The sequence below is a fragment of the Drosophila elegans genome, unplaced genomic scaffold (assembly GCF_018152505.1).
Source record: "Drosophila elegans isolate 14027-0461.03 unplaced genomic scaffold, ASM1815250v1 contig_476, whole genome shotgun sequence".
In the NCBI taxonomy this organism is placed as follows: domain Eukaryota; kingdom Metazoa; phylum Arthropoda; class Insecta; order Diptera; family Drosophilidae; genus Drosophila; species Drosophila elegans.
The window spans coordinates 15,657,383-15,677,906 of NW_024545863.1; the positions used below are offsets into that span (position 1 = coordinate 15,657,383).

General features: G+C 43.0%; 5 protein-coding genes and 1 long non-coding RNA gene across 9 annotated transcripts in view; 3 read left to right on the forward strand and 3 right to left on the reverse strand.

Annotated features, from left to right (window-relative positions):
- Positions 1–3,321: 3,321 nt before the first annotated feature.
- LOC108134698 (TBC1 domain family member 5) lies at positions 3,322–7,108 on the forward strand. Of its 2 annotated transcripts, none has more exons than XM_041709676.1 (6): positions 3,322–4,245; positions 4,307–4,403; positions 4,472–4,614; positions 5,027–5,173; positions 5,240–5,592; positions 6,448–6,559. In XM_041709676.1, coding segments are annotated over exons 1-6 (1,491 nt in total). In that variant the 5' UTR covers positions 3,322–3,496; the 3' UTR covers positions 6,450–6,559. The 2 variants fall into 2 exon arrangements, with proteins under 2 accessions (XP_041565610.1, XP_017110587.1); XM_017255098.2 differs by having other exon boundaries at positions 3,324–4,245; positions 5,027–5,169; positions 6,448–7,108.
- LOC108134687 (protein suppressor of variegation 3-7) lies at positions 7,037–13,004 on the reverse strand. The gene is made up of 5 exons (XM_017255088.2): positions 12,036–13,004; positions 10,703–11,299; positions 10,187–10,585; positions 8,623–9,618; positions 7,037–8,548 (listed from the first exon to the last, which is right to left on the reverse strand). Exons 1-5 carry the CDS (start codon positions 12,836–12,838, stop codon positions 7,444–7,446), a joined length of 3,900 nt encoding a protein of 1,299 aa, XP_017110577.1. The 5' UTR covers positions 12,839–13,004; the 3' UTR covers positions 7,037–7,443.
- Positions 13,005–13,793: 789 nt separating this feature from the next.
- Positions 13,794–15,122, forward strand: LOC108149960 (protein suppressor of variegation 3-7). The gene is made up of 2 exons (XM_017277881.2): positions 13,794–13,877; positions 13,937–15,122. The coding sequence occupies exons 1-2, from the start codon at positions 13,846–13,848 to the stop codon at positions 14,997–14,999; spliced, it is 1,095 nt and encodes a 364-aa protein (XP_017133370.2). The 5' UTR covers positions 13,794–13,845; the 3' UTR covers positions 15,000–15,122.
- A 953-nt stretch (positions 15,123–16,075) lies between these two features.
- Positions 16,076–17,865, reverse strand: LOC108149993. Its single transcript, XM_017277929.2, has 3 exons — positions 17,763–17,865; positions 16,525–16,690; positions 16,076–16,281 (listed from the first exon to the last, which is right to left on the reverse strand). The coding sequence occupies exons 2-3, from the start codon at positions 16,651–16,653 to the stop codon at positions 16,198–16,200; spliced, it is 213 nt and encodes a 70-aa protein (XP_017133418.1). The 5' UTR covers positions 16,654–16,690; positions 17,763–17,865; the 3' UTR covers positions 16,076–16,197.
- A 490-nt stretch (positions 17,866–18,355) lies between these two features.
- LOC121467554 lies at positions 18,356–19,775 on the reverse strand. Its single transcript, XR_005977605.1, has 2 exons — positions 19,227–19,775; positions 18,356–19,088 (listed from the first exon to the last, which is right to left on the reverse strand). It is a non-coding gene; the product is annotated as an uncharacterized LOC121467554 (long non-coding RNA).
- Positions 19,776–19,838: 63 nt separating this feature from the next.
- LOC108134785 (acetylcholinesterase) overlaps positions 19,839–20,524 on the forward strand; it is a 33,780-nt gene continuing 33,094 nt past the window's right edge. The window contains exons 1-2 of one of the 3 annotated variants that reach the window (XM_041709153.1): positions 19,840–20,032; positions 20,228–20,334. The gene's annotated coding sequence lies outside the window, so the exon portion shown is untranslated. Of the gene's footprint in view, positions 20,335–20,524 lie in introns of all 3 variants that reach the window. The other 2 variants (XM_017255237.2, XM_041709154.1) reach the window with 2 other exon arrangements.

A 20,524-nucleotide genomic window follows, 5' to 3' on the forward strand; every position in this document is an offset into this window, starting at 1 on the left:
ACAGTAAACAAGTTGGGGACCGGACCTCCGCGGAGTTCGAAGCCGCATAAGCGGACCCAGCAATTAAAATATGTAAATGGAAACAAAGCCAAACAAAAAGGCCAATGCTGCGCGAAAAAACGACGCCGAAAGATCGACGCTAACCTCGCGTTTGTCTTTGCTGCAAATGAAGAGATGAACTCGAGACCGCATTGGAGCAATGACGGCAAAGAAAGACCCGCCAGTACTTGGTATACCCTCTCTAGGAAACTGGATATAAGTTCAATAACTTTGTCCACAAAATGGCCCACAGCCTTTGGCTGGAAGCACAGAGTTCTCTATTAATTTAATAAGGATATATATAGTTTTTAATTAAAACACTGATAAAACATTAAATCCTAAAAATAAGTATCTGACTATTGGTTTCAAGATGTTGTATTTATTATTTAAATTAGATATTAAATCATAATTTTAATTTCAATGCATATTAATTAGGATGATTTAATAATGAAATAAAACATTTTAATTAATGTGGAACAAATTTGACTTAAAATTGTACTTATTTGATTAATATGCATTTTATTAAAATTAAATATGGAATCAATTTAAACTTAATTTTCAGATAATAAAATCATTTCCAAAAATTGTCAAGTGAAACATTTTTTTTTAAATGTATAATTAAAAATCAAAGCGAATAATATTTAAGCTAAGTGTCAAATATTGGATTTGCTATGTTTTTTCTGACAGAGAAGTAATTGTTTGTTCGTAAATACATCATAATAAAGAAATCTTTGTTTAAATGAGATGAATTACAAAAATAAATTAATTAATATAAATAAATTATAATAAAAGATTAGTGAACTATACTTTATTGCCAACTTATAAAATTAGGTTTTGAAAGTTTCACTGTAAGAAGTAAGACACAATTTCTTAGAACATATTTCAATTGATTGATTAAGCAATAGTAAACATCATAGCAAAACGAGAATAAAGAATAAATAATGAGTCGTATTTTCAAGCCCAACCAAAAACATCATAAATATCATAGCACCCATTTAGTTAGAGCAGTTAAAAAGTGAACCCCGAAATCGGTTTGCTGTCTCAGTTTCGTCTTCAGCTGGCTGATTAAACATCAGGAAATACAAAATGCTAAGCAGGCTAAAGCAAAAGCAAATTGTAACAGGGCCCAAACTCAGCCGCAAAACAAACGAGTTCTCAGGCCAAAGGCAAAATCAAAAAGCTTGGCTTAGCTATTGATAAGCGGCCAAAACTCGTTCGCACTTGGACTGCGGAGATTCGGAGGAGGGCTAAAGCCAAATAGCCCCATTGACTGATTATTGTTATTAATGCGAATGCGATACTGCGGCGGCCTGCTGGTTTTTGCCATTTGCATTGACATTGACTTTGACCGAGAAATTATAAATCGAAGCCAATGTGACGCATACGTGCGATATCTGGTTGCGTTTATGCGGAGCTTGGACAGCTTGCATTTGCATATAAAGACTGCACTTTATTGGCTACTCTGGCTGATAATTGGCATGCAGTAAAAGTAATGCATTTATTTCTGTTTCCCAATATTTATGGTTTCGTGTCTGAAGAATATTGAAGCCATATGTCTGATGGGGAGTACTTGAACCCATAATTATAACGCTGGACACACTCGCTTGAACAAACCAAACCACCCACTAACCGAGCAATCCAATAGACCATCCACCATCCACCATCCACTGCACCCATTCGACATTCAATCATTGGGTCAAAGCCATCGCACCAACCGTCTTTCAAGTTCAAGCCCCAAAGAGATTAGAAAAATTACCCAAGACTAGATCAAAAAACGACATTGACCGGCATGTCATGGCGCACCGCCGGCACACAATCAAAAATAGAAAACTTTAGTGGCCATTAGCAGATGTCGGTTGGTTTATTTGCAATTTTTAGCTTGGCAAGGGGCCAAAACTTCTGCCAAAGCCGATTCGAACCAAGACGATCCGATCCGATCAGATCCGTCCGACGTCTTCGCATTTCGTTATTGTCTTCTATTTCCTGGTTGGATCCGCTTCGCTGCCGACGATTTGGCATTATCATGAATTAATTGTTGCATATTATAAGCGACAAGCATTGACCTCAATAGTTGGATTTGATAAACAAAGTATACACCTCGGATACTACATATGTTACGTGGGGCAGAACGAGTAAATAAATGCGAATTTAAAGCTAATAACTTTTGTTGAATTTTTCTCTAATGGATTCATATGTGCTCATTAGAAGCAGAGCGGCCAACAAGACCAAAGTCAAACTTCTTTAACTGAAATCGCAATATATATATACACCGAGAGCATGGTGTTAGGGGAATCGTGTGTTAGGAGCTTGAAGAAGCTTGACTGTATAAACAATTGTACTTTACTTGATTCTCCTCTAAACACTAATGGCAAAATATTTTGAGTTGATGATTCGGCATAAAATAAAATTAATGAGATGTTCAATTTCGTTTCAAAGCTCTGGATAAATCATACTGCCATTATGGGTATTAGTTTAAGTTCCGTACTGCCCTCAAATTTATTCTTGGCTGCGTGCCGGGATCAATAGAAGATTGTGTTTGGTGACTAGGGTCCTTCCTTTACTTAAAACATCTGATTTTTAGTCGGATTTCACGTATTAAGGACTGTATTACATTATTACATTTTTGTTTGTAAATAATGGAACCAAATTTAACCGAGTAAGTCAAAAGACTTTGGGTCAAAAGGAATTAAAATGTCATAGAGAAAAGTATTTTTAGATATCATATTTAATAGAATTATCATTAGGGGATTCTCCCCTTTTATTATATATATCTTGGAGAGTGTTTTATAATTTTAGGAACAAGTTTGCAAAGCAGTGAAATTGAAAAAGACAATGTAATATAAACCCACAGGAGAAAATATAACTTCGCTGTTATTAAATTTATAGGAATGGATGGTTATGGCTTACTATTTTCGAATTAAGGTATGACTTTTACTTAACGAGCCATCTAAAAATCCAGCAGATCATTGTTTTTATATATATATGCATAGAAATGTAATTATTTTGTAGAATATTTAATATTTGTAAGAGCTGCAAGGTTTTGCATCTTTTCTTGTTTATTGTTATTGCTAATGCTATCTTTTTATTTGTATAAAATTGCAAAATAGGAAACTTGGATATACTTTCGAAAAGGATTATTCCAAATATTCAAATTTAAATTCAAGTTTTGAATACTAAAGTATTAAATCCGTTATTTTGAGATTGGTATTTTTATAAGTAAATAAATTACGGTATTTACAGCATATCAACATGAAGCAGCGGTATATTTTAACGGCTCGCATACGGTCACACTGGCGCACACTGTTATCTTCGGGAGTTGAAGTGAATCCACTTTCTTCGGTAAATTCCATTGTTTGTGTTTAATTTGGCGCCACCCCCTCCAACCATCGGAATCCAGCGTTGACATGGCAACGGGGCGGACGAGCGCCAGCATTTAGCGCCCAGCCAGCGACGAGCAATGACCGTTTGGGGCATAGAGGCCATCACACTGAACGGATCATCGGCAAGGGAAAGCGGGGAGCAGCACCTGGCTGAAAGGGACGTGGGCGATCGTGATCGTGATCGTGTTCGTGGTCGGGTGATTCCGGAAGCGGGAGCCATGAACTCCATAGAGCGCTACCGGCAGGAGTGGACACAGCTGCTGGAGAACCTCGATGCCGAGCCGGAGGTACTCCGGCAGTCGGCGTTCGCCGGCGACCTGAAGATGTCCAAATTTCGCAGCGTTCACTGGGCTCTCCTGCTGCGCGTCCTCACCTCGGAGCACCGGAGTTGGATTGGCCAGCGACTCCAGCAGCGGGTGCGTTACGACAAGTTCCGGGCGGACTACGTCCGGAATCCCCACCAACTGGCCGTCGACTGCAACGATGATCCGCTGTCGCAGTCGACGCAGAGCGTGTGGAACCAGTACTTCAGCGACCAGGAGCTGTTCGCCGTCATCCGGCAGGATGTGGTGCGCACCTTTCCGGGCGTCGACTTCTTCCGCAAGCCCCTGGTGCAGAACGCCATGGTCAACATACTGTTCTACTACGCCCGGGAGCACCCGTACATGTGCTATCGCCAGGGCATGCACGAGATTCTGGCTCCCATCATCTTTGTCGTCTACAGCGATCACCAGTCTCTGCTGCACTTCAGCGAGCTGGCCAAGACGGACATCAATCCCACGTTGCTGGACGTGCTGGACCCCGCCTATCTAGAGGCGGATACCTAGTGCGTAATACGAAATATATTATATGTAAAACCCCCTTACTAAGTTGTGCACTTCTTGCAGCTCTTTGTTCTCACGCCTGATGGCCTCCGTGGAGTCGTACTATCGCGTGTCGAATCTGGTCTCCACTCCCGGTGGCCACATCGAGCAGCGGGCCGAGGTACGTCGCAGTTTGCGGGTGCAGCAACCCAATCCCATATCGCTTATCGCTACCCATCCCTCTTTCAGACCCCCGGGGACAATGAGTCGCCGACGGAGGCGGAGGTTATCAGCCAGCTGAACTTCATACGGGACAAAATACTTGCCAAGCAGGACCAGCACTTGCACCACTATCTCCAAAAGATGGAAATCCCGCTGCACATATTCGGCATGTAAGTTGCAATCGGAAAATGCGGATTTCTGTTGCCTAATCTTGAAGAGCTTCAGTTGCTAAGGCAGCTTAAGAAGATTTTAGTTTATAAATGCATACCCATTTTATAGAGATTACTAAAATTTGTCCATATTAGTAGTTTATATAGTCAACAGCTTTAAATTCCACAGAAAATTAAATGTTTTTTGGTCATGACCATAATTTTAGACGGATGATGTCATTTGAAAATTTTAACCGCTCTAATAATAATGCCATTTACCTATAATTTTGTTAGGGGATTCTTTTTTTTATATAGAACTGAAATATGTAAAGGTTAATTATTTAAAAACTACCATAAACTTATATATAAATGGATTAAGCGAGTGACTCAATAATCTTAATTAAATAATCTATTTTACTTTGAACTGAAAAAGTCGCTGGCTGAGACTTCTGTTTGGACGGGAATTCATGCTGCTGGACCTGCTGCTGCTGTGGGATGCAATCTTCGCGGACAGCGATCGCTTCGACCTGCCCAACTATATTCTGGTGGCCATGTTGGTGCACATCCGCGATAAGCGTGGGTACTCCCGCCTGGTGCTTCCCGATCTGAGTAATAGCGTAACTTTTCTAACTATTTGGGGTTTCAGTGCTGCTCAGCGACTACACCACATCGCTGACCTATCTGATGCGCTATCCGGGCAACGTGGACGTCCATCTGGTGCTGCGCCATGCCCTCTTCATGCTCAATCCCAAGCAGTTCGACTATCCCTCGAACGCCTTCACCTGTGTCTCCTTCGCGAACAGCGGCGCGGGCAAGGAAGTGCCTCCTCCTGCGGGTCAACGGCCGCGCACTGCATCAGAAACCTCAGCCGGAGCCACCAGTGGCAGCCAGATCGATCGCCAAATCACCTTTATGCAGGAGCGCAATGCGGCGAATTCTTCGGCTCTGGCCAAACTACAGGATTCCCATCGCGTGGCCATGGATGGATACTTGGAGAATGTGAGTAAACACGAAGATTTACCATTTTTAAATCGTTCTTTAAACTGCTATACAATGCAGTCACCAAAATGTTAAAAAAAAACACTTTAAAATCGTTGGAAACGTCTATATATTTTTATAAAATAGTTGTTTAATACAACAATACATTGAAAAAAAAAATTCTAGAAATATATAGCTTATGGATATGGTCGTCCATTTTGATTAAACCGTGGAAGCTTTTTTTTATTATTTACTTAAATATTTTTAATAACAACGGAATAGTTCAAACTGCTATACATTATAGCCGCCAAAATGAAATCTTAGGAAACGTCTATATATTTTTATAAAATAGTTTTTAAATACAACAATGCATTGAAAAATGAAATGTTCAACTAATATAAAACTTATGGATACAGTCGTACATTTGGATTAAACCGTGGAAGCTTATTTTAATATTTGTTTAAATATAAATATTCCAACGGAATGATTCAAACTGCTATACAATATAGTCGCCAAAATGTTTTAAAAAAACACTTGAAATCCTAGGAAACGTCTATATATTTTTATAAAATAGTTTTTTAATGCATTAAAAAAAAATGTTCAACTAATATATAGCTTATGTATATGGTCATCCATTTCGATTAAACCGTGGAAGCTTATTTTAATATTTGTTTAAATATTTATAATAACAACGGAATGTTTACAATTTATGCCGATCGCTTGTACATAGGTTCATTGACCCAATTCACTATCTTATAGCTTTAAAACTCTGAAATGTGTATATTTATTTACGTTGTGTAAATAAGATAAATATGGGCAATTCCTTGACTGAAGATGGTTGTTAAACGTAGACCCATTCCGATTTGTCTCTTCCAGAGTCCCGAGCTACTCCGATTGGAGCTGAAGAATGCCCAAACGGTTATAAAGATTGCGCGCAGCAAGCTGCAGAATTACCTGGGCACTGTGCGACATCACGTGGGAAAGCAGGCGAATGGGAACGAGGAGCTTAGCCGGACGCTGGACGGGATTGAGGAGCTGTGCAGCTTCCTGGACGTCAAGTTCATGTTCCCGCTGCACGCCCGCTCAGCGCCCATCGACCAGGCACTGGAGGCCAACGAACAGAAGCAGCTGAACACGGCCAATCCGGCGCCGAAAGCCACGCCCTCGTCCGCTCCCAATTCCACGACTGCAACTGTGGGCTACCAGATGCCCGAGAACGCCTTCATGCACAGCTCCATGCGACGCCTGCTGGGGGAGCTGCGCGAAATCGAGCTGTCCACGATCACGAGCGACGAGAAGCCGGGAGAAGCGGTGCTCCAAAACGGATTGCCGGCTGCAGAGCCCCAGCAGCGGCAGCACAACGAATTAAGCTGATCGAAAGATCCTCTCCTATCGACTGAACTTGAATTTAGACTTAAACAGAGCAACCACAAAGTGGCTGAATCGGAATGATTGAAGAGTATCATTTAAAGACATACGATTAAAATATATATTTTCGACTTGGGCCAGTCTGTAAACCTAAATAAATCGATCCAATTTATAAGTGCTTAAACCGAAAAAAAAATAGTTGTATTTAAGTAGTGCGGGAATGGTTCCGAAACAAAACGCCATCAAAAACATGCATGTTTCGGGACAAGCAGATTCGTTTTTTTTTTTTTAAGTTCTAACTCTAAACAAGAATGTTAACAATCTTGGCTTGTGTGTCTGTCTGTGAGAGGAACTCCTTAGTTCTAGTCGGTCAATCTTAACTTGAAATATCTATCTTGCTTGCAAGTATTCATCTTTAACATACAAAATATGTGAGTTGAAGAAAGTTTAAATAATGACAATGACAAAAACTATAACTATGGATGATTCGTATTCTTAGGAGCTCTATGGCCGGCGGTTGTGGTTCAGCAGGGACCGGAAGGTTGTCATTTGAGCGCCATTGCTGTTCGGACCGCCCCGCATCATTGGTGTCGTTGTCATATTTCCCGACTGCTGCTGCTGCTGTTGCGGCTGCTGCTGCATGGGTGTCTTGGTGATGGTGATCATCTTGGAACTGTTGTTATTATTCACACGTATCTGGCGGAGCATAGCGAGCGTGTTGCCATTGGTCATGTCCGCCTGTGGAGTGGACGGTGCTTCCGAGGAGCCACCTTGGCTTGGTCGCCCATTTCCGTTGATCCTGTTGTGCGTTGTCAGCTTGTCCAGGGGCACACAGCGCACGGGATCCGTGTCGTAGCGGTTGGTCACCTGCACCTGCGAGGAGCTAAAGATGCGCCGGATGTTCTCCGGCAGGTCTTTGGGATTGCCGTTGATGGTCACTTGGGTGGACGCGCCACCGCTGGCTGGCTTGCTCTGCACCGTTTCTGCCTCGTTGTTGTTGTTGTTGTTCTGCACAGGTTGCTCATCGTCCTGGATGGTGATGACACTGGAATGCAAGTCTACATCAGCAGCAGCAGCAGCAGCCGAAACTGACGAGAGGTTAGAAGCAGGAGGAGGAGGAGCTGTAAATGGAACGGTCGGAGCTGGAGGAGCCACTGCAGCAGACGATGTGGAAGAGGGTGCGGCTGGAGATGTGGCTACCGCCAACGAAGTTCGCTGCATGGCTCGAACTTCCAGGCCACACACGAGCTGCATAATCTTGGCCTTGCCCTCGGCAGCCAAATCCGGCGGCAGGGACTTCATCGTCGGCGCAATACTATCGAAGAAGAGATCTAGCACGTGTCGCGGCTCGGGTGGCTGTGGCGCAGTCACCGTCGGCGCCTGCGCCTGCGTCACCCTGGAGTCACCCTGGGCGGCCGCCTCACGCTCCAGGGTGCGCAGGCGCGTCACAATGTCGAACGAGGAACAGATCATGTCCTTGGCCATGTCCATCTGAGAGCGCTCCTCCTGGGGCTTGCCCATGGAGTCGCGCAGGGCGCGCAGTAAGCGACGAACTTCCATTGAGCGTCGCGATCGCTTTGCGGGCGGCTCGGCCATGCTGCCATCGGATCTGAGGAGGAGACAGTACGGTTATAATGAGAAACTTAACCCACCCAAACCAAACCAAACCAAACCAGCACTCACCTCACGCTCATGTCACCGTCGCTCTCCTTCTCCAGACCGGACTCCTGCCTCTCCGCATCGGCGGTGGAGTTCGTGCCGACGGATGGAGCTTCTGCGGCCGCGGTTACGTTACTCCTGCTCCGCTCCAGACTGTCGGCGTGTTTGCGCGAAGCGTCGTGCTGCCGCAGATAGAAGACCTTGATCGGCAGTCGGGTATCGCAGACCCGGCAGTGGCAGTGGTTCTCATCGTTGGCATCCGGATCCAGCCAGTCGTACTTGGCCTGCAGCTCGGCCATGGCCGCCTTTTGCCTGGCCTCGCCGCTGGCCAGAGCCGACGCAGTGGCCACCACAGTGGAGATTTCGGCTGGGCTCTTGGCCGCAGCTTGTCCTGCGTTGCGCTTGCGGTCGAAGCGGAGGCGAATGTGCCGCGAAGTCCGCTGGTGCTTTGAGGCCCACTTGGAGGTGGGCAGGTAGAGGGACACCTCGCAGAGCTTGCACCAGGCATAGTTACCGCGCTGCTCGCTCTTTTTGTACGAGAGCCACGGGAAGCGGCCCTTCCACACCATCACCTTACCCTTCGTGGTCGCCGGAATGGGCTTAACGAACAGTTTGGCCGCTGTTCGCGGTGGCTTCCGCGTCTGCACGGTGCCCGAGTCCGTGTTGCTCTCGCCATCGCCATCAACCTCCTCTTCCTCCTCCTCCTCCATCACTTCCTCCTCTTCCTCTGCCTCTTCCTCCCCGTTTTGGGCCTCCTCCTGCTCCTTCTGGCGTTTATTTCGAGTCTGCTTGACTGCACCCTTGGCCTGTTTTAGCTGGCGCGCCTTGACCTGCTTCATCAGCCGGATGTGTCGCACACTGAACTCATGCCTTGCCTTGCCCGCCTCGTTGTAGAAGCGCACGCGGCAGAACTTGCACAGCTGGGTCTTCCGGTCCTTGGAGTAGCACAGCCACGGGTAGAACTGCACGCCGGCGCGGATCTTGGCCTTTCTGGGCTCCATATCCGACTTGGCAGCGAAGCTGGGATTGGTAAGAAAGCATTAATAAGCATTATTTAACTTATAAAACGATTAATGGAGTAAAGAAGTAAATAACTTCAATAAGTATATAATTATCTGTGTTAGCTTTTGATATTCTGATTATCAGGGTGTAACCCATGAAACTTTAGAGATTTTATAAAAAGTTGTCTTGACTTTTTGAATAAATTTATCTCTCAAGTGCACCTTATTTTCGGCGGAACGATTAATAAGGCAATTTTTTGCTTTTTGGGTTGACAGCAACAATGGAAAGTGTAATTTAAACGGTTTTGTAAAATTTGAAATCTTACAGAAGACACAAGGACAGAAGTCTTATTTTAACAATAAGCCTGACATAATCAAAAACACGATTTAAACAGTTTATGTAAATATCACAAACTTTAAATTATCTTTCTGAAATATTTATACACACAAATTAAAAATAAGTATTGAAGTAGTAGAAAATTAACTACGTTAATATTTATAGTATATAGTTATATATATAGTATTATATATACTATACTATAGTTATAGTATAGTATTACGCAGTTTAAGTTTAGTGAAACACCTACCCTTTGCCAGCTTTTTGTGTCTCCGACCAATTGTCATCGTCCAAATCCTCAGTGCCCTCGCTATCTGACCGTACTTCCGACTGGGCTGGCTCACTGGCGGCCACCTCCTCCTCCTCCTCCTCCTGCTCCTCCTCCGCATCTTCATCGCCCCCGTTCTCGTTCCTGTTCTCGTCCTCCTTGGCCTCAGCCAATGAAGCGTCAATGATCGCCTTGGCGGTGGCCACTGCCGATGTGTGCTTCTCGGAGTTCTCGTGGTTCTTGCGCTTGATCTCGGAGTTTCCGTACATAAATCGTTTGCGGCAGATGCTGCAGTACCCGATACTGGGGTCTTCCGGATCGGCGATCAGCCATGGATGCAAATCGGCAAACACAGCCCAAATACCGCGAATGTCATCAGAACTGAAGTGCACATAAAATTAAAGGAAATTCATTATAGTAAGTTCTATCATGACAGTTTCCCTTATTACAATGCTGATAAGCAGCATCGGTTTTTATATTGGTCACCAGAATACCCACCTCTTTTGGACGGGTTCCATTAGCTTGTGGCAGTGAGCCTTGGCTTTGCAGTGCCGCAGGAAGCTGGTGATCGCCATCGGCATGTCGCACAGCGTGCATCGGCACTGCTGTGGACTGGTGTCTGGAATCAGCTCGCACCACTTGCTGGGGTCCTCGCCCGGGTTCACCCCACCGTTCATCACCACCACGGGCGTCTCTTGCGCATCCTCCGTCGCCGCCACCGGCTCTGATTCCTTCTCCTGTTCCTTCTCCTGCTCGGCCTCCTCCTCAACAACATTGGTTTCACTGGCGCTCTTGCTGCGCTTCCGCTTCCGGCTCGGCTTGTCGGATTCCTGAATCCGCAACGCCTCCAAGTGACCTTTTGTGGTCTCGTGACGTTTGCGCAGATAGACAAACTCCACGTTCATGCGCACGTGGCAGACGCGACATGTCCCAATGGTTCCCGTCGGCTGGGAGCGCTCCAGCCACGGATGCCAGCGAAGCCAGCGCAGCCAGTTGAAGTTATTGAAGGCCTCGGTCTCCGTGACTCGCTTCTGCTTCATGGCGGCCACATAGCTCTTGGTGCCGAACTCGTGCTTCACCTCGTTGTCACTGGTTCTACGGGAAATCGGGAAACAATGAGTTAAGTTCAAGGGGTTTAACAGTAAGAATTCTAGAATTCAATGGTTATATTTCTCTCCTGGATTATAATTCTTAGGTATCATCATATTTTAAGAGTATTTTTAATCTTTGAGAGCTAGTTATTCCGTAGTTTGCAAACTACATAATTTTTTCTTTTTCGTTTTTAATAGTGAGTGTGAGTGAGTTTCTTGATAACAGATTTTTTCAAAACCATGGAAACCATGTAAAAATGGAGTCAGCCTTCATTACGTGCATACACAACCGCAAGAAAGTGTAACAAAATGTTGAACAAAGAAGTCTGTTACCAATCTCTAGGTATTAAATTACGTTGAGAAAAAGTTTCAAGCCACAGAATCCAATTAATTTTTAATTGTCATCCCATTGAGAAAACTGAATATTTAAAACGGGGAATGTTTAATGCATATTCGCTTTGGATAATTTGATACCAAGCTCTAGTTTTCAAGTGCTTGGCTTAGGGAGAGTGTAATTTTTCCGGTTTCTCCCAGCTTTTTGTTCAGAAACTTGTTTCTAAGGGGCTTCTTATCAATGAGTTTGATAGTTGTTGTAGAAATTTAAAGAGAGTTTGGGAAAACCATCGTTTTAGTTCTGGATAATATTATAATATCAACAGGTGGCACTCTTCTAAACCTCAGATTGAAGTGACTATCAGCGCGCTTCACCATTTTATTTTATAAATTAAGAGTTTACTCACGATCCGCGGGTCTGCTCCTCGCTCCTCTTGAAGGCCAGGTAGTTGCACTCGCGTTCCTGGTGGTACAGCGACATGTTGTGCTGCTGGATGTGCCTGGAGCGGTTGTTCACGTTGATGTTCATGTTGCAGTAGAGGCAGAAGGCGAAGGTGCCGTCAGAGGCCTCGTGGAGGATCCAGGGCCATCGCTTCATCCAGATGAGCCAGCGCTGCGAGCGGGACATTTTGCGGCGATTGGAGCCGCCGTGGCCGCCACCGTTGCTGCTCTCGTCCACGCTGTAGTCGTCGTCCTCGTCCTGGCTGTCGCCCGCCTCCTGGTTGTCGATGCGCTCCAGCAGGCCCATGGGATCGTGGTACGAGTGGTTGCTCTCCGCATCGCTGGAGGGTTCGGTTTTGGTGGACACGGTGTCCGGGTCCCGGTCGTGATCGTCCATGAGCGGATCCTCGCTGGCGGGCTTGTCATCTGGGTTGTTCAGGGCGGACTGCAGTTCGGCCACCAGTGGGGCATCGTCGTCGTCCATGATGTCCTCCAAGCCCGCGTCGTCCGGCAGCGGCTGCTCCTGCTCCTCCTCATCCACCTCCATGTCGGCCTCCGCCTCGTCGTCGTCCACCAGGATGACCATGGGGGCCTCCGCTTCTTCGACGAGATCGGGATCCGTCGCCACCACCGCGCCTCCCTCCACGTCCATAATTTTCAGCTCGTGCGTCGTCGACGCCAACGATTCGGAATTCGCGGACGCCATTTTGAGACCGGCGTCTGTCGACCCGTCCAAGTTTTTCGCCTGTGCACTTTTGTCCTGATCCATCGCCTGGTGCTCCAGATCACTGGTTGTCTAGGCACTGTGCTGATTTCTCTGCCAGTCGTCGCACAATCACAGCATGCGTGGTTAATTAAAAAACAAATGGCGAAAATTGCAAGTAAAGTAAACTCCAATTCGCAGCCGAGACTATGAACAGTGTGACCGTCACTGTTATCTTGGACCGGCGGCCAGAGGACAAAAAAAAAACCAGAAAATGTAACGACGTGGATGCACTGACCGCATCATAGTCGGAGAGGCTAAAAAGCGATCGTTTACACCAAGGGTTCGCATAAAAAAAGTTTTAATTTTTAATAATTATTATTAAGCACAAATGTTTTTGTAAATAGAATGCTAAGGGAGACAATAGGTAAGCTTGCTGGGCACAATTTGCTTTACACTAAAAATATTTTGTTTCTTCCTTGCGGTCCATTTCATTACTGTTAATACCCGGGCAAGGCAAGAAAATTTCTTTTTTAAATTTTTATTTCTTTGGATGAATTAGTCAAATTTTTTGCTCTGCACTGTGTTCGTGATTTTATTGTAGATGTGTTGCCTCCTTCTGTTATTGAGGTTCAAAAAAATATATCAAAATCGCGATTTTTAAAATTTGTATATCTACACTTTCATATACATGCAACAAATATAACAATGGTGTTTTGCAACACAGTGACTGTGGTGTCCTCGAAAAAAAAATTCATTAAGTTGACTGAGATTGAGATACATTAAAGAAGTACGTTGTTTGATTGTTGAACAGTAACATTTACGATCACTTTTCATAAGATATTTATATGGCGATTGAAAACATATACAAATTAATAATTGAGAAAAAGTATAAGTTATCTTCTGAATAAGGGACATGAAGAAATATATATGAACCACCTTTTATTTAAATTAATTAAAAAGGTAACAACTCTAAATGCAACTGTGAAACGCGTTTTGCGGTATTGAGGTGCTATTGCAGTACGGTCATACAATACTTAAATTTGTTTATATTTTGGAAAAGAACTGCCCAAATGGCAAACCTTCAGTTAACTCAGGAAAAACTGTGAGTTAAGCGAAGCACCATATCAGAAATGATTGATTACTAACCCTATTTTCCGGCAGAGATGCCCTACGCTCCGAATACAGGCCACGCCGGCCGTGCGCCCTGCTGAAATACCCGCGCCCCAAGACGAAGCCGGAGTACCAGGCGATTTATCCGTGGTTGCTGCCCGACGAAACGGATCCGCACTTCGTGTTCTGCGCGGTGTGCGAGTGTAGACTCAGCTGCAAGAGATCGGATCTGGGCAAGCACGAGGGCAGCATAAAGCACTCGGAAAATGCGCAGAGGAAGGCCCTGCCGGCCAAGGCAAATCATCCCGAGGCGGAGGGATCCGGTTCCGGCGCAATGAAGTGGGAGTACAACGAGGACGAGGAGGGCCTGCTGCCGTACGGCACAGATCCCCCCGATGACGAAACAGAGGAGGAGGAGGGCGAACCGGACGATGCCGAGGCGGATTGTGAAGAAGGCGAGGATGATGAAGATCAGGCTGATGAACTGGAAACACTTAACGACTTTGAAACAGAACCCGCCTCCAAGCAGCAGCGCCGCATCTCCGAGACGGACTCGCATCACTCAGGCATGCTGGATTATCTGCCCCTCCACGTGACCATCAACGAGTTGCCCTCGAGTGTTACGCCCGCTGCGTCCTCCTATCCCACATCATCCTCTGCGGCAGCACCAGCAGCTCCGCCCTGCAGGATCACCATTAAGAAAGTGCCCGCGCCCACCACTCCACCCAATGCAGTGTGTCAGGGACAGGAGATCAGCTCCAAGGCCACCATCACGCCCATCCACACCACGCCCTCCTACGCCGCTCGCCAGCTGCAATCCTACCAGCTGCAGCCGGTGTCACCCATAACGCCGCCTCGGGATTCCCTGGAGTTATTCTTCGACAGCATCTGCGCCACCGTCAAAAATCTGCCGCCCAAGCTGGCCACCGAGGGCAAGATCCGGGTGATGCAGCTCATCGGGGAGCTGGAGCTGCGTGCCCTCGGCGAACAGGAGGCGTCTGCTCAGCCCGCCGGACATCAGGCTATCGATCTCGCCGGCAGCTCAGCATCCGGAGCAGCGGAAGCACCGGGCAGTGGGCAGCAGAACGCCACGGTGGCCTCAACCACGAAGTAAACTCAAACGGAATCGTAAAGCGGCTCTCAGCCGGGCTCACGTTACAAACAAGAATATCTGGTGGCTTCATTTTTGAATTTGTTAACTGATTTTCTTTAATAAATTTATTTATTAGTTGTTGTAGTTCTAGGGATTTTGATTTATTTTTTTTCTTATACCAAAATGTTAAAGAAACTCAAGGAAAAATTAATACTGATTATTTTGATATGAAATCAACTTGTTAATTTTTTAAATCGAATTTTGGTTAAATGCCAGATTTTTGTAAGGTATATTTAATTGAATTAAAATAAAACACCATTTTCGATTAATGTTAAAATGAATTATAAATGAACACAAATACGAATATGAATTCCTGAACGCAAATAAGTTTGAAATGTATATATTTATTTACTGACCTGTTTAATTTAAAACAAGAAATGATGCAAACTTCGGCAAAGACGAAATCGTAAAATTATGAAATCAATGTGTTAATTTGTATTAATTTTTGATTAATAAAAACATATAAAACATAGCTACTGAATTCTTGTAAAATACCTGAGCTTTATAAGAAATATTTAATTTCATTAAAATGAAGGAACACCTTTTTTGTGAATAAAAGCAGGAATGTATAAAGTATATAAATATATACAAATTCGGAGTTTTTTTCACTTAAATTCTTGATTAAGTGCGATTAATTAAATATTATTTTTGGCTATCAAAAGCAAGTATATAAGGTAAATTAAAATATTTTTTATTGGTGCTTATTTATATAACTTCATGTGTTTGCCGAAACACATTTTTTTCATCGGATTTATTCATTTTTTTAATTGAACATATTTCAAAACTGTTTTTTATCGTTTTTATCGCTCATATATGCTCAATTAGTCACAAGGGAATTCTCTAGCATTGGTAATAAAAATGTTTATTTGCGAGGTCAACACAAAGTAATCTAGAAAGTTTATCGCACGATATTTAAAATTATGGTTTATGTAGTTAATAAAAAAAATCTACATTGTCATGGAAATTTCTTAATTGTAAATGACATTCTCTCTGTAAAGAGAGCAGTAAACGTCTCAAACAAAATGATATAAAAGCGATTTGTTTGTAAATATAAGTTAATAAATCTTTATTGTAAAAAATGATCGAAAAGAAGAGTTATCAGTAGTAAGGCACTTAGTAAGCTATAAACACTACGTAAGATATGGTAGGGGGATCCCTCCTAGAAGGCCGGTTTGCCCTCCAGCATGGCCTTTCCGCAGTAGAACGGAAACTGCACGCCCTGGAGCAGAACGTCCGATATGCCCTGCGAATGGTAACGAAACAAATCGGTTAGCTACATATGTATGTTTCTGGGGTCTGGGTTGGGCAGAAATCGCGGCCAGATATCGTTGGTGCCTATAAGCCCTGGTTGTGTTTCTGATAAGTCGCCGGAATGACTAATTGGTTAAATATCTTCCCAGGCCCGATAACGCAGGTGCCTCACGGAACTAACAGGTAAAGTTTTTGACTCACCCCCCAACTAAGCTACACCCACATAACCACTTACCGTGAGGGCGGGAATGCAGGAGGCGAAGGCGTACACCCAAATGTAGCAGAAGGCGCAGAAAAAGGCCACGAAGAAGGAGACGAACCAGAAGACCAGCAGCCAGAAGATGAACCACAGTGGATTGGGCATCGTGATGAGTGGTGTGGTTTGTTCAGAGCGATTCCGGCTGTGCGATAAGATAAATACAAGGGATCTTGTTTAGTGTATGGCCTCGAAATGGAGCTTATCGTGGGCTGTCTAAATGGAGCAGATCCCATTAAAATTTTTTAGACTTCTTTCTGTACGAAGTTTAACAGATTGCGTTGATTTCTTATCAAAAACGCTTGTTATTAATTAAACTAACAGGATATTTTGTTGCCATCTGCTAATATGAATTTTAAAATATTTCTAAAATTAAACTGCCAAAAAATGTGCCTATCTTAATTAAAAGAGCTTTTGAAACGTCACTGCTATTTTTAACGTATTTTTAATATCACTCTGTCAATGTCCCAATTTAAGATAGTGAATGTCATTGCTGTTTAAGTAAGTAAACCATTAAAAAAAAACCCCATTTGTGACTGAATTTAAAAATAGTTTTTACTCATGTGCATTTTAAAATACGCGCTTTTCAAGCAAGTCAAGCCAAAAACGTTGCTTTCCCCAATAAAAGATCTGTAACTTTCAGTAGAAAATTAAATATGCATTCACTCAGGTTTTCCCTCCGAAACTGCATTTGAATGGCTTTCTTCTGCATTTAGATTTCACTTTTGAGTTCGTGACAAACATGCGAACGACCGATTTGGTTTGGGTTTCAAACTGAATTTAGAAGCAATGACGTCAAAACTGATTATTTCCAAAAAAAGGCAGCTGGGGAAGTGTAAGGCCAAGACCTCGGACGCAGATCTCGAGCCAAATTCCACAATTGAGTGCTGATTACAGTCTTCTCAAAACAAATGTCGTCATTATGCAAATCGTATTGCTAGCATGTACTATACTTGATGGGTGTGTCGTTTTAAGTCATCCCCCGTCTTAAGTCATCAAAAAAACAATTGCAGATTGCCGACAAACCGGTTGGCACAATTAACACTCGGAGAAATTCGAATTAATTAGCCCGAACATGAAGCATCTGCCAAATAATTAGATTACGCTAGACTATGCGTAGATACTTTATAAATACTTTTTTTTTTACCGCGCACCCACGTAAGATCGAAAGTCACTTAACAGAAAAATGCAGAGAGCTAAAGCAAACAATAACAAACCAAGTTGAAGATCGGAGGTCGACGTCCGGGGGATTTGAGAATGGAATGAAGACTGAGAATCGAAAACCGGCGCAACAAGTTGCATGGCTAGCTGCAGGCAGGGTTGTCACCTGTCGCACTTCGCTGCAGAGTTTTGAGTAAAAAAGCTCGCTATCAAAGCTTTTAACAACGAGGGTGGACTTTATAGTTATTGTTTGTTTGACAATCTTATGTCTAAGATTCAGATAAGCAAGCTTATTTAAAAGAGCGAGAATAAATAAAATTAAAATTAAACATAATTGTAAAATGTTAATTAAATTACTTATTAAAATAAATATAACTATAGTATTGTATACAATGTGTCTAGCGCTACGTTAATTAATTAAAATAAAATTAAATTAAAATTAACTATAAAAAAGCATATAAACAAAACAAAAATATAAAAAAGGGTCGAAATGGCATACTTATTTCGGAAAATTACCTAAAAGACAAGCATAGCCTAGAAATAATTTACTAAAATAATACTTAGGTCAGACTTTATGCCACTTTTCTTGAAATGTTTAAGCTTAGCTCATCTTTTAGGCCATTAATCCTAAATTTAAGTTAATTGTAACTATTTTAACAAGTCATTTTATTTTTTTGGGTGCGCTTGGCAAACAATCAAATTATTTTTTAAAATGTCAGAAAAGGAATACAATGGCTACTAATTACTTATTAAGAAATAATTATAATTATTATTCCAAAAAAAGAAAAATAGTTTTGATTTTCATTTTGTACCGAAACAAGAAACTATGACAAACAAAAATCGATTTAATTTGTGTAGAGCCACACTGTGAATACCCTTATCACCAGAATTTATCAGCCAAATGTTTAGCCATTCCGTTTATGCCTGTTAGCGCTTATCTTACACATTGCCGCATTCCGTTTCCCGGCCAGCAATCAATCGACGCTAAGAATAAAAACTTTTCCAACCTCAGCTTCGTTTTCGGAAAAGCTTTGCGCTTCTCTTGTGCCGCAAGAAGAATTTCCACCAGTCGAAAATGCTAAACTGTTATACACCCTCGTTACTAACAACAACTGTGTGCACACAGCTGAAGGCTAAAAGCTTTATGCGGCTGCTTGTCAATGTTTTCATATCAAATTTCCTATAATATGTAGGCCCCCTATATAAGATGTACAGGTGTTTGTGTGTGTGTGTGAGCGCGGCCAAAAAGTTTTTCATCCCGGACGCCGACGCCGCTTGTGCAGCTGTTGTTGTGGTCGGCTGCTGTTTTCTACGATTTTCCGATTCTCCGCATTCTGCTGCGAGTCGTCGGTCACGCTGGTTCCGATTTTGTTCCGGTTAAGCTAGAAAAGAAATATGTAAAGAAAATATATATAACCAAAATAAATAAATAAGTTCGGTACATTGAAAAATGTGATACAATCGAGACTTTCAATGGTTTAAAAAGAGTTTTTAAATCTTTTCAAAAATGTGTAGCATACCTTGCGGCTCAAAACAGCTGCAGCCTGTTCGTGTGTGTGTGTGTGTGCTGGAGAGAGCCAGAGAGAGTGGGAGAGCTGGCTGGCTATTAATGTGTTTGTGTGTGTAATACTGACTTTAAACGTGTGCGATCGATTTTCGGTTGTTTTATAAAAACAAACCAAAACTATTAATTCAAAGTATATACAACAAATTTGATAAGACCTTATCAAGTTAGATTGATTAATTTAATGCCCATTAACGTTGTCAATTAGGAACAATAACATTTAACGAATTTAACGAATAAACAAACAATGCGGCCACTCGAGATAATGAAATTTAGTACGGTTGGGCAGAGCAACAACAAATGCGGCAAAGTGTCGCAGGCGAAAGTTTCCGATTTCGATTGCGAACAAAAACAAGCCAAAGCTTTTGGCCAAAAATAATGAGAAAGATGAGAAAAGCTATTTCGGCGAGAGAGAGAGAGAGTGAAAGAGAGAGCGAGTGGAAAAGCCTTGTCCGTTTTTCCGCGCTGAGGTGTGTGTGTGTGTGTGTGTGTGTGTGTGTGTGTTTGTCCCTATCCGTGTCTTTCGAACAGTTTAAAGTACGCATTGCGATGCCATTTGGCTTCAGTTTAGCTAGAGACATCGTCGTGTTTTGAGCGGCTGACACATATTTTCCGAGTCCAGCGGATCGAGCGGACTACGCCACACTAGTTTTCAATTCAGTGCGCAAAATAAGGCATAAAGAAAAACAGTAAAAGTAGGCGAGATAAAAAGGAGACAACGGCACAAAGTAAACCCAAAGGCAGACTATTCATTTTCAAAGGGTAGCCCTCCCCCCTTTTCCCATCTCTTTCGGTCTTTAAGCCAGCTCTCAAACAAGCTCACACATACACTGGCATGCATGTGGCATAACACGGCCACAGAAGGATATTCATTAGCCAGGTTTTGTGTGTGATAAAGTGAAGTTTTGGTGCAAAAAACGAGAATTCAATGCAAGCAGTTCCCCATTTTATTTGCAGTTTGGAAAGTTAGTAAATCGCAGAATCGGAGAAGTTCTAAACAAACAACAAACATCAACAGTGACATGTAGTGAGCGGCCAAGTGCAGCATTTTCAGTGCACAAAAGGTGAGTCGTTAATGTGTAAGGAATAGAAAAAGTCTGTCAAAAGGAACTGTGAGAAATAAGATTTTCATATTATTGGTTTTTTAAAAATTTTTAAGTATACTGTGACAAGCAATCAGTAATTATATATTTATATATGTGTATATTAATGAAACAACTTAAGCTGCTAAACGTATAACTTTTCGACCAGATA

Excerpts from the sequence above, each read along its gene's own strand:
- LOC108134698 (XM_017255098.2), top strand. The coding sequence starts at position 3,497 with ATGACCGTTTGGGGCATAGAGGCCATCACACTGAACGGATCATCGGCA. Across the intron at positions 4,246-4,306 it reads TATCTAGAGGCGGATACCTA|CTCTTTGTTCTCACGCCTGA; the intron begins GTGCGTAATACG and ends CACTTCTTGCAG. Across the intron at positions 4,615-5,026 it reads CCGCTGCACATATTCGGCAT|TCGCTGGCTGAGACTTCTGT; the intron begins GTAAGTTGCAAT and ends GAACTGAAAAAG.
- LOC108134687 (XM_017255088.2), bottom strand. The coding sequence starts at position 12,838 with ATGGATCAGGACAAAAGTGCACAGGCGAAAAACTTGGACGGGTCGACA. Across the intron at positions 11,300-12,035 it reads GAGGAGCAGACCCGCGGATC|AACCAGTGACAACGAGGTGA; the intron begins GTGAGTAAACTC and ends GATTTCCCGTAG. Across the intron at positions 10,586-10,702 it reads ATGGAACCCGTCCAAAAGAG|TTCTGATGACATTCGCGGTA; the intron begins GTGGGTATTCTG and ends TGTGCACTTCAG.
- LOC108149960 (XM_017277881.2), top strand. The coding sequence starts at position 13,846 with ATGGCAAACCTTCAGTTAACTCAGGAAAAACT. Across the intron at positions 13,878-13,936 it reads CAGTTAACTCAGGAAAAACT|AGATGCCCTACGCTCCGAAT; the intron begins GTGAGTTAAGCG and ends ATTTTCCGGCAG.
- LOC108149993 (XM_017277929.2), bottom strand. The coding sequence starts at position 16,653 with ATGCCCAATCCACTGTGGTTCATCTTCTGGCTGCTGGTCTTCTGGTTC. Across the intron at positions 16,282-16,524 it reads CCTGCATTCCCGCCCTCACG|GGCATATCGGACGTTCTGCT; the intron begins GTAAGTGGTTAT and ends TACCATTCGCAG.